This window comes from Saimiri boliviensis, chromosome Y (assembly GCF_048565385.1).
Source record: "Saimiri boliviensis isolate mSaiBol1 chromosome Y, mSaiBol1.pri, whole genome shotgun sequence".
Lineage (NCBI taxonomy): Eukaryota > Metazoa > Chordata > Mammalia > Primates > Cebidae > Saimiri > Saimiri boliviensis.
The window spans coordinates 21,785,134-21,804,204 of NC_133471.1; the positions used below are offsets into that span (position 1 = coordinate 21,785,134).

General features: G+C 49.7%; 1 protein-coding gene across 15 annotated transcripts in view; it reads left to right on the forward strand.

Moving 5' to 3' along the window:
* DHRSX (dehydrogenase/reductase X-linked) overlaps nucleotides 1-19,071 on the forward strand; it is a 195,896-nt gene that overhangs the window by 155,250 nt on the left and 21,575 nt on the right. For 14 of the 15 annotated variants that reach the window (XM_074392358.1, XM_074392360.1, XM_074392363.1 and 11 more), the window contains one exon: nucleotides 3,099-3,306. The exons of the other annotated variant lie outside the window; for it this stretch is intronic. In XM_074392358.1, coding sequence (XP_074248459.1) covers nucleotides 3,099-3,306 — 208 coding nt within the window. The remainder of the gene's footprint in view (nucleotides 1-3,098; nucleotides 3,307-19,071) is intronic. 15 annotated transcript variants of the gene reach the window in all.

Sequence of the window (19,071 nt, forward strand, 5' to 3'; positions counted from 1 at the left end):
GAGGCAGGTGGATCACTTGAGGTCAGGAGTTGGGTATCAGCCTGCCAACATGGCAAAACTCCCGTCTCTGCTAAAAATACAAAAATATTAGGTGAGTGTGATGGCAGGCACCTGGAGTCCTGGGCCACCTGGGAGGCTGAGGCAGGAGAATTGCTTGAACAGGGCAGGTGGTGGTTTCACTGAGCCGAGATCGCGCCACTGCACTCCAGCCTGGGTGACAGAGTGAGACCCTGTTTCAAAAAGAAACAAAACAGGCCAGGTGCAGTGGCTCACGCCTATAATCCCAGCACTTTGGGAGGCTGAGGCAGGAGAATCGCTTGAAACGGGCAGGTGGTGATTTCAGTGAGCCAGGATTGTGTCACTGCACTCCAGCCTGGGTGACACAGTGAGACCCTGCTTCAAAAAAGACAAAACAGGCCAGGTGTGATGGCTCATGCCTGTAATCCCAACACTTTGAGAGGCCGAGGCAGGCAGATCATGAGGTCAAGAGACAGAGATTGCCCTGTCCAAGATGGTGAAACCCCATCTCTACTAAACATACAAAAATGAGCGTGGCGTGGTGGCGGGCGCCTGTAGTCCCAGCTACTCAGGAGGCTGAGGCAGGAGGGTCGCGTGAGCCCAGGAGGCGGAGGTTGCGGTGAGCCGAGATCGCACCACTGCACTCCAGCCTGGCGAGAGAGCGAGACTCTGTCTCAAAAACGAACAAACCAATAAAGGAGAGCAGATGCACAAGTAGCATTCAATAGATGGTGGGAGGACGCGTCACGGGTGGCATGCAGCCGCGTGTGCATCCGCGCTGAAACGTGGTGAATGCTTAATTGGGTGGATTACATCCATGACTTTTCTCGTATTATAAAAAATAATCATTGAGGTTGAAAGGATAAGGGAAAAACAGCCAGGAGGGCACATCCATCCCCACCCCCAAAAGAGCTGATGAGCTACGTTAATATCAGAGGAAATCAAGTTTAAGGGAAAAAGAAAATCTTCTGTTCCTTTTATTCAGCAAATGGGCTTCCTGCTTCATGTCCACAGGGGCGAAGACCGAATCACGGGCTTTTCAGAAAGAGTATTTCTTTTTTTCTGGTATTTCTTTTGTTGCAAGGCTGCAGAGCAAAAACACAAAGGTCAGGCTCAAATCTGTCTCCCGGATTTGGGGTCAGAGACCAGTTTCGTTCTGTTTTTCTTCGTTTTGGAATCAGGGTCTCACTGTGTTGCCCAGGCTAGAGGGCCGTGGAGTGAACCTGGCTCACCGCCGCTTCGACCTTGTGGGCTCAAGCAATCCACTTACCTCACCCTCCACGGTAACTGGAACCACAAATACTTGCCTCCACACCCAGCTAATTTTTAAAAAAATTTTTGTAGAGATGGGGTCTTGCTGTGTTGCCCAAGCTGGTCTCAAACTTCTGAGGTCAATGGATCCTCCTGCCTTGGCCTTCCAAAGTGCTGGGAATACAGGCCTGAGAATCACTTCAGGCCAGCAGTTCAAGGCCAGCCGGATTAACATAAACTAGACACCATCTCTACAAAAAAAAATTAAAATTAGCTTGGCGTGGTGATGCGCACCTGCTTTCCAAGCTGACCTAGAGGCTGAGGCAGGAAGATCACTTGAGCCCAAGAGTTTGAGGCTACCGTGAGTTATGACTGCACTCCTGTACTCCAGCCTGGGCAAGGGGAGACACTGTCTCAAAAACAACACAATTTATATCACATGTGCCATGGAAATATGTATAATTATTATATAGTGATAATAATTAGAACTTCAAAAAATTAAAACATTAAGAACCCCCTTTCAAAAATTCGTATTGCAGTCCTGGCACTGTGGCTCATGCCTGTAAACCCAGCACTTTGGGAGGTCAAAGTCGGATCCCCTGAGGTCAGGAGTTCAAGACCAGCCTGGGTAACCTGGTGAAACCTCACGTCTACTAAAAATACAAAAAATAGCCGGGTGTGGGGGCGAGTGCCTGTAGTCTCCGCTACTCGGGAGGCTGAGGAAAGAGAATCGCTTGAACCCAGGAGGTGGAGGTTGCCGTGAGCCGAGATTGCACCATTGCACTCCAGCCTGGGCGACAGAGTGAGATTCTATCTCAAAAAAAAAAAAAAAAAAAAAAATGGTAACATAATTTAACATCTCTGGCCAGGCACGGTGGTGGCTCACGCCTGTAATCCCAGAACTTTGGGAGGCCAAGGCAGGTGGATCACGAGGTCAGGAGTTCAAGACCACACTAGCTAACCTGGTGAAACCTTGGCTTTACTAAAAATACAAAAATGAGCTGGGCGTGGTGGCACACGCCTGTAATCCTAGGTGCTCTGGAGGCTGAGGCAAGAGAATCGCTTGAACATGGGAAGCGGAGGTTGCAGTGAGCTGAGGTCACACCACTGCACTCCAGCTTGGGTGACAGAGCGAGACTCTGTCTCAAAAAAAAAAAAAAAAAGAATTTAACATCTCTGGCAGGCTGAGCTGGGTGGATCATGAGGCCAGGAGTTGCAGACCAGCCTGGCTAATATAGTGAAACCCCGTCTCTACTAAAAATATAAAAATTAGCTGGGGGTGGTGACACGTGCCTATAATCCCAGCTACTCAGGAAGCTGAGGCAGGAGAATCACTTGAACCTGGGAGGAGGCGGTTCCGGTAAGCCAATATCATGCCGCTGCACTCCAGCCTGGGGGGACAGAACAAGACTCCGTCTCAAAAAAATAGAATGAAAAAAAGGAATCAAGAATGGCTAGTCCACAGGCAGAGCAGCCCCGAGGGCTGCTGTTTGCCCATTTTTATGGTGATTTCCTGATGATATGCTAAACAAGGGTGGGTTATTCATAACTGGGTGGACATAGTGAGCCTCAAAAAAAAAATTAGCGACGTAATTTAACATCTCTCACCCCAGTACAATTAAGGGATGCGTTTGTAATAGAAAGACGAACTAGAAAAATCCACATGCATTGCAAAACTGGCCAACAGACTGCGTGATCACACGTGGGTCCAGGGGAGGTGGCTGCCTGTAGACGTGGCCAAAGCCACGGGTGCCGTGAGGACGAAGCGTTTCGGTGTGAATGCCGTCAGCCTCTTACAGCTTGTCCTGTTTGTCCTGTTTGCCCTGAAGTGCCTGCTACTCACCCCACGGAGCCTACGCCCAGAGCAAGCTGGCCCTCGTCCTGTTCACCTACCACCTGCAGCGGCTGCTGGCGGCTGCGGGGAGCCACGTGACGGCCAACGTGGTGGACCCCGGCGTGGTGGACACGGGCCTCTACAGACATGTGTTCTGGGGTACACGTCTAGTGAAGAAGCTTCTCGGCTGGTTGCTTTTCAAGGTAAGGCGCTTCAGCGTCTGTGCTTTCACGGCTACGCCTGGAGCTGTTGACAGGAAATAGGAGCTCCCCGAGCAGACCCCAGACAGGGTTCTTGGATCTCATGCAAGAAATAATTCACAGCAGTCTGCAGTGCAAAAAGGAAAGCAAGTTTATCCAGAAAATCATAGGCCGGGCGCGGTGGCTCACGCCTGTCATCCCAGTACTTTGGGAGGCGAAGGTGGGTGGATCCTGAGGTCAGGAGTTCGAGACCAGCCTGGCCAGCATGGTGAAACCCCGTCTGTGCTAAAAATACAAAAATTAGCCAGGCGTGGTGGCAGGTGCCTATAAGCCCAGCTACTCAGGAGGCTGAGGCAGAGAATTGCTTGAACCGGGGAGGTAGAGGTTGCAGTGAGCGGAGATCACATCACTGCACTTGAGTCTCGGTGACAGAGCAATACTCAGTCTCAGAAAACAACAAAAAAAGATAAAATAAGTGAATAAAGAATGGTGATTCTGTAGAGCAGCCCCGAGGGCAGCTGGTTTCCCATGTTTATGGTTATTCCTTGATGATACACTAAACAAGGGGTGGGTTCGCAGGCCTCCGCCTTTTAGACCATACAGGGTGGCTTCCTGAGGTCGCCACGGCGTGTGCAGTCTGTCATGGCTCTGGTGAGAGCGTAGCAGTGAGGAAGACCGGAGGGCCCTCTTGTCGCCATCTTGGTTCCGCTGGGTTCTGGCCGGCTCCGTGACTGCAGGCTGTTTTGTCAGCACGGTCTTTATGACCTGTGTCTTGTGCCGACCTCCTGTCTCATCCTGTGCCTTAGAATGCCTTCACCATCTGGGAGGGCTCAGCCTCAGTTTACCCAGCGCCTGCTGAAGATGGAGTCACTGCGGCTCACACATCTCTGACACAGCCACTTCTAGGCAGCGTGTGTGGGGTGCTGGGTGCATAGATTCCGGGATTTATTTGTACATTCTCACCCCAAAACCCTGATTGTCTGCGCTCGGTGGGTGACTGTCTGTCACGGTGTGGTGGCCATAAATGAATCTTCTTAGGAGCTGGAGACCCTTTGGCGAGGCTGTGGTAGGGGCCAAGGGAAAAACATCCCCCTTTGCCCTCCAAAGGTTTGCCGAAAAATCAACTCACAAAATACAGTTTCCCTTATTGCAAGATGAATAAAGGAAAGGTCATGAAAATGTATTCTCATACATGGAGGAGAAAGAGGGATTGCCCTGTCACACTGCGGGGTATGTACTCTTCTTTTTAGGGGACAAAGGGTGGGGAATTGGGGTGAATTTAGGGGAACGGTAAATGGTTTTTAAGGGAAGTGAATGGGTTGGAAGAATGTACAGCAGCCCGTGACAGAGGTGCTTGAACCCACAGAACAGACAGTGGTTTCTGAGGCATTTGTACACAGCTGTTGACCGACGCCAGGCTTCCCTCCTGCGATATGGGTTCAGAAACCCAGGGAAGGGGCCCCGGGTCCTTCCTCCTCCTCTGGCGGGTCCGGACTTTGGGGAATTTCAGAGGAGAGCTTTACCCTGTGCCTTGGGAGACACAGAAATCAACAGGGGTGTCGAGATCACTGCCTGTGGCTGTCCGTACTGCAGACCTTAACTTAGTGACGGATGAATAAAGCACATGGACACACAGATATTGTATTTTGGCCAGTTCAACCGAGGGACTGGTTGGCTTGCAGACTCCTTGGAGAATTCTGTAAAGATATAGCAGCCGCTGGCCCCAACCAGCCAGTGAGACTTGCATTTACTCAGTAAAGTTTAGTTGGCAAATGCTTGAGTATAGACCAGTAGAGGTTGAAGATCAAAGGACAGGTTCTGATGCCCAAAGCAAACACCATTAGTGGGTAACATCCCTGGTTCACCTCCCCGCCATTGACAGGCCATCCAGCTCAAAGGTTAGTTTTAAGACCACATGAGGCCGGGCATGGTGGCTCACGCCTGCAGTCCCAGCACTTTGGGAGGCCAAGGCCGGCAGATCACGAGGTCAAGAGATCCAGACCATCCTGGCCAACATGGCGAAACCCTGTCTCTACTAAAAATACAAAAATTTGCTGGGCGTGGTGGCACGCGCCTGTGGTCCCAGCTACTCGGGTGGCTGAGGTGGAAGAATCACTTGAACCCAGAGGCGGAGGTTGCAGTGAGCCGAGGTTGTGCCACTGCCCTCCAGCCTGGGCAGTAAGGCTTGTCCCTCAGTTGAGGAGGACAAAGCACCAGACTTTGGGGTGTTGGTGTTTCAAGACCCAACAATTGAATGGCCCACATTTCTGCAGTGATCTTCGTTGTCCTGATACGTGATCTTCTGACGCAGGGCAATGACTCGTACCCCAGCTATTCCCTTCTGGTTTTTGGATGAAGATCTTTTGTTTGTTTCTGAGATGGAGTCTTGCTGTCAACCAGGCTGGAGTGCAGTGGTGTGATCTTGGCTCACTGCAACCTCCACCTCCTGGGTTCAAACTTTCTTTTCCCCTCCCTCCCTCCCTTTCTTCCTTCTTTCTTTCTTTGACAGAGTTTTGCTCTTGTCACCCGGGCTGGGATGCAGTGTTGCTGTCTCGGCTCACTGCAACCTCTACCTCCAAGGTTCAAGCAATTCTCCTGCCTCAGCCTCCTGAGTAGCTGGGATTACAGGTGTGTCCCACCATGCCTGGCTAGTTTTTGTATTTTTAGTAAAGACAGGGTTTCACCACATTGGCCAGGCTGGTCTCGAACTCCTGACCTGAAATGATCTGTCCACCAGATCCTCAAGTGCTAGGATGACAGTCAAGAGTCGCGTGCCCATCCCCATGGAGGTGTTTTGCAGTGACATTGACCTGGGAGCTATAGATTTACTCTCTCTGTTGTCTATCTCAAGCTGGGATACTGAAGTTTTAATAATTTGTTTGCAAAAGAAAAGAAAGAACCTTGAGAAGTTTTTCTGTTTTTCCCATTGCATTGCAGAACCATCTAATTATCATGTTTTAAAGTGTCTGCTTTTGAAACACTGCCACGGTTCGCCTTCGAAACCGTGTGGGCCGGGGAATGTTAGGAAGAGCGATTCTCACACAGCTTTTAACATTTCTTGAACGTGTATGGCTTTGTTGAAGCTTTCCACCTCTTTGTGAGTCAGTTTAGACTGCTTTTCTCTTTAGAAAACTGCTCCATCAAGGTTCGGAACGAATGAGCATGGCTACAAATCCCCTCTTCTTCCCGTTGGACTGCCTGGTTTTGCTCTTGGTTTCCTCTCAAAGTCTCTTATGAAATCAGCTGTCCACTGCCAGCCTGGACTTTTCTAAGGGATTAATTACCTCACTTATTTTGCAGTTTGCTTTCTTATCAATTGTTCTTTGAATGTCTAATTCCTCAAGCAAAGAAATTTCAAAATATTACTTTTTGGGGGGTTTTCTTGAGACGAAGTTTCACTCTTGTTTTCCAGGCTGGAGTGCAGTGGCGCAATCTCAGCTCACTGCAACCTCCACGTCCTGGGTTCAAGCGATTCACCTGCCTCAGCCTCCTGAGTAGCTGGGACTACAGGTATATGCAACCATGCCTGGCTGATTTTTGTATTTTTAGTAGAGGCAGAGTTTCCCCATGTTGACCAGGGTGGTCTTGAACTCCTGACCTCAGGTGATCCACCTCCGTCTGCCTCCCGAAGCGCTGGGATGACAGGTGTGAGCCACTGCGCCTGACAGAATATTAGTTTTTGTAAGCACTAAGTTTTCACTAACAAAACACTGACACTTGCACACGTTCCTTATAAAATCCCATGAATTCCTCAGAATGACTTCAGTATCCGAGGACATTCACTTCCTTTTTTCTTTTAAATGTTTTCTAGGCAGGCCGGGCGCGGTGGCTCAAGCCTGTCATCCCAGCACTTTGGGAGGCCGAGGTGGGTGGATCACGAAGTCAAGAGATCGAGACCATCCTGGTCAACATGGTGAAACCCCGTCTCTACTAAAAATACAAAAAACTAGCTGGGCGTGGTGGCGCGTGCCTGTAATCCCAGCTACTCAGGAGGCTGAGGCAGGAGAATTTCCTGAACCCAGGAGGCAGATGTTGCGGTGAGCCGAGATCACGCCACTGCACTCCAGCCTGGGTAACAAGAGCGAAACTCCGTCTCAAAAAAAAAAAAAAAAAGAATGTTTTCTAGGCTAGGTCTTGCTCCGTATCCCTGGCTGCAGCATAGTTTTTCATACAGATGGGATTTAACTCTTCACTCAGGATGCTCTTATGCGCTGGGATTATGACTCCGTCACTTGCTGAAGCCTCGAAATCCTGGCTTCAAGCGATTCTCCCACCTCGGCCTCCCAGAGTGCTGGGATTACAGGCATGAGCCATCGTCACTGGCCTTGATTTTATTTTTTTTCTAAATATTCAACAAGCAAAGTGGAATTCTAGCCACATGAATCATTCCTTAATCCTTTGATTATCATCTGCAAATTTGGATTAAAAACAGCGACGGGGCATTGGTTGAGTCATAGTGCCTTTACATAAGAGAAAACATTATGGAACTTTAAAATTATAAAGCAGAAGAGTATGCATTAGCATGGAAATGAAATAAAAATAATGTCAGAATTTTAAAGAAAAGTCTATGCAGCAGTGGTAGCTATGATGCTGTCTTTATAAAGATAATTCTGTATTGCTGTATATGTATTTTTCCTAGTGTGTATGCGTGCATGCCTTCTATATTAAGACTTGGAAGACCAGCCAGGCACAGTGTCTCATGCCAGTAATCCCAGCAGTTTGGGAGGCTGAGGTGGCCGGATCACTTGAGATCAGGAGTTCGAGACCAGCCTGGCCAACGTGGTGAAACCCCATCTCTACTAAAAATACAAAAAAATTAGCCGGGCATGGTGGCACATGCCTCTAGTCCCAGCTACTTGGGAGGCTGAGGCAGGAGAATCACTTGAGCTAGTGAGGCAGAGGTTGCAGTGAGCCGAGATTGTGCCATTACACTCCAGCCTGGGCAACAAAAGTGAAACTCCATCTCAACAAAAAAATAAAATAGAAAGACTCGGAGGACCTGCCTAGTGGACTCTGGGAGAATCTGTGTGACGTACACGTCTTTGTGTTCCTTTATTTTTTGGAGACGGCGTCTCGCTGTGTTGCCCGTGCTGGAGTGCAGCAGCACAATCACGGTCACTGCAACCTCCGCCTTCTGAGTTCAAGCGATTCTCCTGCCTCAGCCTCCTGAATAGTTGGGATTACAGGAGCACACCATCACAATGAGCTAGTTTTTGTATTTTTAGATGTCATCTCACTAGCTGGCTTATTGATTGATTGATAAGTAATGGGTCTACTTCTGGTAATGGTAATGTGATTCACTGATCTCTTCTAAAAAACTGGAAGTCACATGAGGGGTCTAGTACAGGAGGCAGACCCAGGAGATAGACTGAATCGTGTATTCTAAAGATGTCCACATCCTCATCTCCGTGTTCTAGACAGAATAATGGCCCCAAAGATGTCCACGTCCTCATCCCCATGTGACAGACAGAATAATGACCCCAAAGATATCCACATCTGAATCCCCATATGAGAGACAGAATAATGGCCCCACAGATGTCCACATCCTAATACCCATGTGACAGATGGAATAATGGCCCCAAAGATGTCCACAACCTGATCCCCATGTGGGAGACAGAATAATGGCCCCAAAGATGTCCACGTCCTGATCCCCATGTGGGAGACAGAATAATTACTCCAAAGATGTCCACATCCTAATCTCCGTGTTCTAGACAGAATAATGGCCCCAAAGATGTTCATGTCCTAATTCCCATGTGACAGACAGAATAATGACCCCAAAGATGTCCACATCTGAATCCCCATATGAGAGACAGAATAATGGCCCCACAGATGTCCACATCGTAATACCCATGTGACAGATGGAATAATGGCCCCAAAGATGTCCACAACCTGATCCCCATCTCGTGGACAGAATAATGGCCCCAAATATGTCCACATCCTCATCCCCACAGTTTGTGGATAGGGAAGTTCCTTGGCAAAGGGAGTTTTTAAAAGTAGATTTTGGGGCACAAGGACAGGCTGGCTATGTGGCTGTGTTGTGTAGTAATGTTGTCTGGACTTTTAATGTAATCACCACCCAAACAGAGTACATCGTACCCGTTTGGCAATTGAGGACTTTGCAGATTTGCTTAAATTGGAGATCTTGGGATGGGAACATCATGTACTCTCATCATAAGTAGGAGACAGGAAAATTGGAGCCACAGAAAGAAGTCAGAAGCAGAGGTGACACGGCTCCTGGCTTTCAAGATGCAGTAAGAGGCCAGGCGCCCACAGGAACAGCCCCTGGAGGCTGGGCAAGGCAAGGAAAAGGGTTTTTCCTGGAAGCCTCCAGAAGGAACCGGCCCTGTTGACACCACGATTTCACCCCTGTGACCCCCAGTTTCTGATTTCTAACCTCTAGAACTTTAAGAGGACACACATGTGCTGTTTTAACCCACTGAGTGTGCGCTGGCTTGTTACACAGCCACAGTACATGCATACACTCCTCGACGTGGCTAAGGGCGTGGTTTCACTGGTCCTTTGGGGCTGGAGGCGGTGCACGGGAACAGGCGGAGACCGTTTTCGCAAAGCCTAAAGTGGGCTTGATTGGTTGGATATGGAAAGGAGTAGAGAGTGTGAGGTTTCTGACTGAGGTTGTTTGAAGGAATGATCGTGTCTGTCCAAGAGATGGAGGAATGGGGAAATGCCCCAGTGGGGACTTGGGGAAAGTTGACTTTGAGGGCTCTCTGCTTAGATACGCCCACCGTGCTACCATGAATGTGAATCTGCAAATGAGAGGGCAATGGGGGATAGAGACTGCACCTTAAAAATGCAGGCAGGGAGGGAGGTGCGGAATGCATGTACATGGATACAGCTGTGTGCATGGATCAGAGCTGTGTGCATGGATCAGAGCTGTGTGCGTGCGTGAAGGCAGGCAGGGAGGTGCAGAATGCATGTGCGTGGATACAGCTGTGTGCATGGATCAGGGCTGTGTGCGTGGATCAGGGCTGTGTGCATGGATCAGGGCTGTGTGCGTGGATCAGGGCTGTGTGCATGGATCAGGGCTGTGTGCGTGGATCAGCACTGTGTGCATGGGTGGAGGCAGGGAGGGAGGTGCTGAATACATGTACATGGAGCCAGCTGTGTGCATGGATCAGGGCTGTGTGCATGGATCAGGGCTGTGTGCATGGATCAGGGCTGTGTGCATGGAATAAATCATGGAAGAAGATGCTGAATGCATGTGCATGAAGACAGCTGTGTGCATGGATCAGCTCCAGCTGTGTGCGTGGATCAGGGCTGTGTGCATGGACTAAATCATGGAAGAAGATGCTGAATGCATGTGCATGAAGACAGCTGTGTGCATGGATCAGCTCCAGCTGTGTGCATGGACTAAATCATGGAAGAAGATGCTGAATGCATGCTCACGGAGACAGCCGTGTGCGTGGATCAGGGCTCATGATCCCAAAGCAGGCGAAGAAGGGCGATGATGAGGAAGGGTCCCCGAAGAACCAGAATGTGGCGACTTCCTGCAGCTGCTGCCTTCTCTGCTCCTTCCCGCCATGCCTCTCATTTTTCTAATTTGTTAATTCTGGATAATAATATCACGTAAGATTGTTGTGAGCATTGCTGACAGAATCTACGGGAAAGCGTTTTCCCGGCTGGAAAGCCCTATGTAATTATGTAATTAGGAGCCATTCATTCCTCTCTCGACTACATCGCTTCTGGCTGTGTTCAGTGTGCTTGAAACCCCATCCTCTGTGCTATTTTGTGTGTGTTCCGTCTTGTTTCCTCCCTGCACTTGTGCCTGACCATGCACCCAGTGCCCATGCCTGTGGGAAGGTCCGAGGTGGCATGGGTTATTTCTGAGAGCGTCTTCCTTTGCCCCAAGAGCTGGCAGTATGTGGGTGAGCATGTAACAAACGTTCACTGCACTGAAAGAAGCTGAAATGTTTCTCGTAGCTTGCAGTTCAACCGTCCGTAGGAATGAAGAGTGGCTTTATGCAGATTTGACTACGTTTCTGCTCAGTCTCCCCGGAACCCCAGCGGGCATCTGGCACTTCACAGAAAAGATTCCCTTTCCTTTGAACACATGCACACGTGTGTTTGTGGCGACACTATTCACAATAGCAAAGACTTGGAACCAACCCAAATGCCCATCAATGACAGACTGGATAAAGAAAATGTGGCACATAGACACCGTGGAATACTATGCAGCCATAAAAAAGGGATGAGTTCCTTTCCTTTTCAGGGACATGGATGAAGCTGGAAACCGTCATTCTCAGCGAACTAACACAGGAACGGAAAAGCAAACACTGCATGTTCCCACCCATAAGTGGGAGTTGAACAGTGAGAACACATGGAGACAGGGAGGGGAGCATCACACACTGGGGCCTGGGGGTGGGGGTTACGGGAGGGATAGCAGGGGGTGGGGGGATAAGGGAGGGAGAACAGGGGTGGCGGATTGGGGAGGGAGAGCATTCGGAGAAATCCCTAATGTAGATAATGTGGGGATGTGTGCAGCAAACCACCCTGGCACGTGTGTACCTACGTCACAATCCTGCACGCTCTGCACGTGGACCCCAGAACTTAAAGTATAATAAATATTTTTTTTAAAAAAAAAAAAAGGGAACACACTGCATTCTTGGAATTGAGCTCACACTTTTGCATCTTCTGTCCTCTTGCCAGTCTCTTACAATGATCATTTTTTTTCTAAAGCAGGAGATAAGACAGGATGTGTTATTGAAGCCGCGGGGAGCCTGATTTACAGGACCGCGTTGTGTATTCACAAGGCAACTTTCATTTCCCTGCAGAAGCCCCCAGCAGGGAAGCGCACTCCATCATTCTCAGAACGTGAGGAAGACGGTGCCTGTCAATGACAGCTGCGCAGGGGCGGGTCATTAAATTCTGCCGGGAACCGGCAGCTCCTTGGTCTAGATGAGAGCTTGGACGGATAGGGGGTGTTTTAGTCTTTGTGGGGGGCCTCTAGTCTCTTTGGCATATTTCTTTCTTTTTCTAAAAAAAAATTATTGTACTTTAAGTTCTGGGGTCCATGTGCAGAGCGTGCAGGATTGTTACACAGGTATACACGTGCCAGGGTGGTTTGCTGCACCCATCCCCCCATCTACATTAGGGATTTCTCCTAATGCTCTCCCTCCCCAATCCCCCCACCCCCTGCTATCCCTACCCTAGCCCCCGACCCCACGACAGGCCCCGGTGTGTGATGCTCCCCTCCCTGCATCCATGTGTTCTCATTGTTCAACCCCCACCTATGAGTGAGAACGTGCGGTGTCTGGTTTTCCGTTCTTGTGTCAGTTTGCTGAGAATGACGGTTTCCAGCTTCATCCATGTCCCTGCAGAGGACACGAACTCGTCCTTTGTTATGGCTGCATAGTATTCCATGGTGTCTATGGTGTGCCACATTTTCTTTATCCAGTCTATCATCAGTGGGCATTTTGGTTGGTTCCAAGTCTTTGCTATTGTAAACAGTGCTGCAATGAACATACTTGTGCGTGTGTCTTTATAATAGAACGATTTATAATCCTTTGTGTATATACCCAGTGACGGGGTTGCTGGGTCAAATGGTATTTCTAGTTCTAGATCCTTGAGGAATCTTTTTTTTTGGCGGGGGGGGGGAGACAGAGTTTCACTCTTGTTGCCGAGGCTGGAGTGCTGGCACAACTTCGGCTCGCTGCAAACTCCGCCTCCCGGGTTCAAGCGATTGTCTCAGTGTGTGCACGGGTCTAGCTGTGTGCATGGATCAGGGCTGTGTACATGAAGGAAGGCAGGGAGGGAGATGCCGAATGCATGTGCATGGAGCCAGCTGTGTGCATGGATCAGGGATGCGTGCTTGGATGAGATGCAGGTTTTTGCATGGGTCAGGACTGTGTGCATGGGTGAAGACAGGGAAGGAAGTGCTGAATGCATGTGCATGGATCTAGCTGTACATGGGTCAGGGCTGTGTGCATGGGTGAAGACAGGGAAGAAGATGCTGAATGCATGTGCATGGAGCCAGCTGCGTGCATGGATCAGGACTGTGTGCTGAAGCGATTCTCCTGCCTCAGCCTCCCAGGTAGATGGGATTACAAGTGCCTGCTACCATGCCCAGCTGACTTTTTTTTTTTCTTGTATTTTTAGTAGAGACAGAGTTCCCATTGTTGTCCAGGCTAGTCTCAAACTCCTAACCTCAGGTGATCCGCCAGCCTCGTCCTCCCAAAGTGCTGGTATTAGAGGCTTGAGCTACCACACCCAGCATCTCTTTAAAACTTTTAACAGCACTTTCAGAACATAAAAACCATTCTTAGCCAGTAGCCTGTACAAAAACAGGTATACGCTGAATTTTGCCCATGGGGTATGGTTTCCAGAGCCACACAGGAAGCCAGAATTAGTGACAGTTCCAGCGTGGCCTCTGAGACCAGCAGCCTCCAGGAGGTAATTGGAAATGCAGATTATCAGGCCTCCTAACACCTGCCAAGTCGCGAACACCAGGGGTGCAACTGTTTTCACAAGATCTCTGGCCGATTTTGTTGTGTGCTAAGTGTGAGGACCTCTGACCCCAGGACTGCAGGGGACAGAGCCCCAGCTCTGGGCATGGGGAGAAAAGAAGCTAGCTGTCCTGGCCGGGTGCAGTGGCTCACACCTGTAATCCCAGCACTTTGGGAAGTCAAGGTATGCGGATCACGAGGTCACGAGATCAACACCTTCCTGGCCACCATGGTGAAAGCCCCTCTCTACTAAAAATACAAAAATTAGCTGGGTGTGGTGGCGGGTGCCTCTACTCCCAGCTACTCTGGAGGCTGAGGCAGGAGAATCGCTTGAACCCGGGAGGCGGAGGTTGCAGTGAGCCGAGATTCTGCCATTGCAGTCCAGCCTGGGCGACAGTGCGAGACTCAGTCTCAACAGAAAGAGGAGGAGGAGGAGGAGGAAGAGGTGTTAGCTCTCAGTAATTCCATCTGAATTCTCCATAGGAATCCTGAAGGAAGCTGTGTGGCTTTAGTTGATGTTGTTATTTCTGTTTTCTAAATAAGTGAATAAAAGTTCACTCAGGACTCCCCAGACTCACACAACGGAACAAGGAGTAATTTAGTGAGACTCGGAGAAACAGAAGAACGTAGGGTGAAACTTGTCTAGTGTTTTGGGAAAGTCTGGATTCGACCGGAAATTGATAGTACAGGGGCAGAGAGAGAGGAGGGAGGGAAGGGAGAGAGAGAAACAGGAGGGGGAGGAGGAAGACGGGGCGACAGGGACAGGAGGAGGCGGCTCTGTGCAGCTCAGAGCTGATGTCACATGCTGACGTCACCTGTGCAGAGCTGATGTCACCTGTGCAGCTCAGAGCTGATGTCACATGGAGGGGAGCGTCAGTTCTTGCTACACGGTGGAAACGCCGTGGAAATCACAGCACTGGGATCTCGACTCACTGCAACCTCAACCTCCCAGGTTCAAGCGATTCTCCTGCTTCAGACTCGGGAGTAACTCAGACTACAGGCGCGCAGCACCGCGCCCGGCTGGCTGTTTGTGTTTTGGTAGACACGGGTTTCACCGTGTTGGACAGGATGGTCTCGATCTCCTGACCTCACGCTGTCTGTGCTGAGCTAACACAAGAAATTGCGACCATGGTCTGAGTGGGGGTTTTTCTCTTGTTTGTTTCTTTGTTGTTTTTTCGAGATGAAGTCTTGCTCTGTCACCCAGGCTGGAGTGCAGTGGCGGGATCTTGGCTCACTGCAACCTCCGCCTCTCGAGTTCAGGCGATTGTCCTGCCTCAGCCTCCCGAGTAGCTGGGACTACAGCTGCCCACCACCACACCCAGCTAATTTTTGTATGTTTAGCAGAGACGGAGTTTCACCATGTTGGCCAGGCTGGTCTCGAACTCCTGACCTCAGGTGATCCACCTGACTCGGCCTCCCAAAGCGCTGAGGTGACCGGCATGAGCTACCTCGCCCAGCAAAATATTAGTTTATTAAGTGCTAAGTTTTCACTCGTGAGACACCAAGAGTTGCGTACATTGAGTCCTGGAGGGATGGAGACAGCAAACCACCCTGCAGGAATCCTGCAAGATCTGCACACGTGCCCCAGAACTTAAAGTACAATTTAAAAACAAAACAAAACAAAACAAAAAACTCTCCAGCAGAAGTGACTCTGAGGCCAACAGGAGACGCTTTCCTGCTTCCCCTTTCTGTGACAGCGTTTGTGCTGCCTTCGCAGAAGAAATTGCAGCCATGTCTGCATGTCTGGGTGCGTTTTTCTTTTCTTTTTTTTTTAAACAGAGTCTCACTTTGTCGCCCAGGCTGGACTGCAATGGCGCGATCTCGGCTCATTGCAACTTCCGCCTCCCGGGTGTGGGGTGCGCGAGGCAACATCTTGAAGCTGACGCACGTGGCATTTGAGGCCAGGGCATGGGAAAATACTGATGCACTCTGTGTGTGTTGTTGACGCATGGGTGTGAAACTCCTGGACTCTGAAAACCGGACGGGAGGGGAGTGTGTGGAGCCGTGAAACCAGCCTCCTGAGAATGCAATTGGAGTGTGGACGAGGTCACAGGTGCCTCAGCAGCCCACCTCACGTGACCATGTAGTGGACATTATAGTTAACACAAGCCCTTTCAGTAAATACTTGGCGGATTGCAAATTTCTGCACGTTAATTTTCTGTCCTGAGACTTTCCTGAAGTGGCTTATCAGTTTCAGGAGATGTGGGGCTGAGACGATGCGGTCTTCCAGACATACAATCATGTCATCTGCAAATAGAGACAATTTGGCTTCTTCTTTTCCTAGTTGAATACCCTTTATTTCTTTTTCTTGCCTGATTGCTCTGGCTAGAACTTCCTATTGAATAGGAGTGGCGAGAGAGGGCATCCTTGCCTTGTGCCAGATTTCAAAGTGAATGCTTCCAGTTTTTGCCCGTCTGACACAAGAACAGAAAACGAAACACAGCATGTTATCGGTCGTATGCAGGTGTTGAACAATTAGAACACCCGAACACATGGAGGGGAGCATCACACACTGTGGACAGTTGTGGGCGATCGGGGAGGGACAGCGGGGGATGGGGAGGGTGGGGCTAACATAGGGAGAAATGTCAGATGTGGGTGATGGGGGATGCAGGCAGCAAACCACCTTGCCATATGTGTACCTATACAACAATCCTGCATGATCTGCACATGTACCCCAGAACCTAAAGTATAATTTAAAATAAATAAATAAATATTCAGCGGACGGATGTTGAGGCGGAGGCTCTCGGAAGAGCTACCCTGAGCTCTGCTGAGCTAGAACTGAGTTCTTCATTCTTGGGATTCACTACAAGCTATAAGCTCCACCTCCCGGGTTCAAGCAACTCTCCTGCCCCAGCTTCCTGAGTAGCTGGGACTACAGGTGCCCACCACCATGCCCAGCTAATTTTTGTACTTTTAGTAGAGATGGGGTTTCACCATGTTGGCCAGGCTGGTCTCGAACTCCTGACCTCAGGTGATCTGCCCGCCTCGGCTTCCCAAAGTGCTGGGATGACAGGCGTGAGCCGCCGTGCCCGGCCAGTCTGGGTGTTTTCTTGGGGGAAAAATGTCACAAAGGTCTGTGCCGCTCGGAGGTCTGCTTTGCAGAGTGTGGCGTCTCCGGCAGGAACACGGTGTTCGTGAACCATCCCTTGAATGGGGAGGGCTCTGCTTGCAATAGACTCCTGTGGCAGACGGAGTGAGCTGTGGACGCAGCAGGAAACTGAGGCGACTGTGGAGGGAAACCCCAGTAATCCGTCGTGCACCTGAAATATCTCCCCTCCCTGAGTCTTGAGGTGGTGGATACGTGTGGGGATAATCGCCTGTTTCCCGGTAAACAGGTTTTCTTGACATAAGCACACAGCAGCCTGTGCCTATCACAGTCAGCAGACTAGAAGTCACCTGGGCTTTGTCTCAGTCTGCGGGGGTGTCACCATGAGGCCCCCTAGACTAGGTGGCTTAGAAACAGCAGACTGATTTTCCCCGCAGTCCTGGAGGCGGGAGGTCTGAGATCCAGGTGTGGGCAGGCCTGGCTCCTCCGGAGGCCTCTCTCCTGGGCTTGGAGGTGCCGTCTTCTCCCCGTGTCCTCACAGGGTCGTCCCTCTGTGCATGTCTGTGTCCTCACCTCCTCCTCTTATGGGATGTCTTAGTCCCTTTCAGGCTGCTGTCACAGAACACCACAGACTGGGTGGCTTATACACAGCAGACCCTGATTCTCTCACAGTCCTGGAGGCTGTGGGCAGGGCCGGTTCCTCCGGAGGCCTCTCTCCGTAGCTTGTAGCTGCCAGCTTCTTCCTGCGTCCTCACAGGGTCGTCCTTCTGTGTGTGTCTGTGCCACCTCCTCTTCTGTGACACGTCTTAGTCCATTTCAGGCTGCCGTCTCAGAATACTATACACTGGGCAGCTTAAACAACAGGCATTGATTCGCCACAGTCCTGGAGGCTGGAAGTCTAAGATCCAGGTGTGGGCATGTATGGCCATGAATGAGTGTGTGCATATGAATGAATGTGTGCATCTGTGTTTGCACGTCAATGAGTGTGAGCATCTGCATGTGGATGTGTGCATGTGAATGAGCATGAGCATGTGTGCATGTGAGTGTGTGTGCATGTGAATGTGTGTGTCCCTGTGAACGTATGCATGTGAATGAGTGTGTGGGAGCATCTGTGCATGTGGATGTGTGCATGTGAATGAACATGAGCATGTGTGCCTGTGAATGTGTGTGCATGTGTGCATGTGAATGAGCGTATGTGAGCATCTGTGCATGTGGATGTGTGCATGTGAATGAGCATGAGCATGTGTGCGTGTCAATGAGTGTGCATGTCAATGTGTGAGCATGTGTGCATGTGAATGTGTGTGTGCATGTGAATGTGTGCATGTGAATGACTGAACATATGTGGTTGTGTGCATGTGAATGTGCATGTGAATGTGTGAGCATGTATGCACATTAATGAATGTGTGCACGTGAATGAGTGTGTGTCAGCATATGTGGATGTGTGCATGTGAATGAACATGAGCATGTGTGTGTCAATGAGTGTGCATGTGAATGTGTGAGCATGTGAATGAGCATGTGTTCATGTGAATGTGTGTGTGCATGTGAATGAGCATGAGCATGTGCATGTGAATGTGTGTGCATGTGAATGAGTGTGCATGTGAATGTGTGAGCATGTGTTCATGTGAATCTGTGCATGTGAATATGTACATGTGAATGTGAGCATATGTGGATGTGTGCATATGAGCATGTGAACGAGTGTGCATGTGAATGTGAGCATGGGTGCATGTGAATGTGTATGTTAGCATGTGTGAGTGTATGTTAGCCTGTGTGTAGATGAATGCGTGTTGAGTGTGAGCATGTGTGCAGATGAGTGTGTGCATATAAACGTGCATGTGTGTATGCACATGAATGTGTGAATGAGTGTATGTGATCATATGTGGATGTGTGCATGTGAATGAGCGTGTGTTCATGTGAATGTGTGAGCATGTGTTCATGTGAATGTGTGAGCATGTGAATGTGTGAGCATGTGTTCATGTGAATGTGTGTGCATGTGAGTGTGTGAGCATGTGTGCATGCGATGAGTGCATGTGAGCACATGTGCACATGAATGAATGTGTGCATGTGAATGAGTGTGTGAGCATGCATATGCAAGTGAGTGCATACGCATGACTGTGTCCATATGTGTGAATATATATTGCTGTGCATGTGAGCATGTGAGTGCATATGAATGTGTGTGAATATGTGTGTGTGTGTGTGCGTGTGTATATGTGTGCCTGTGAATTTCTTACAGAAAAAAACCCTCAAATAGAACTTCATCAGGTC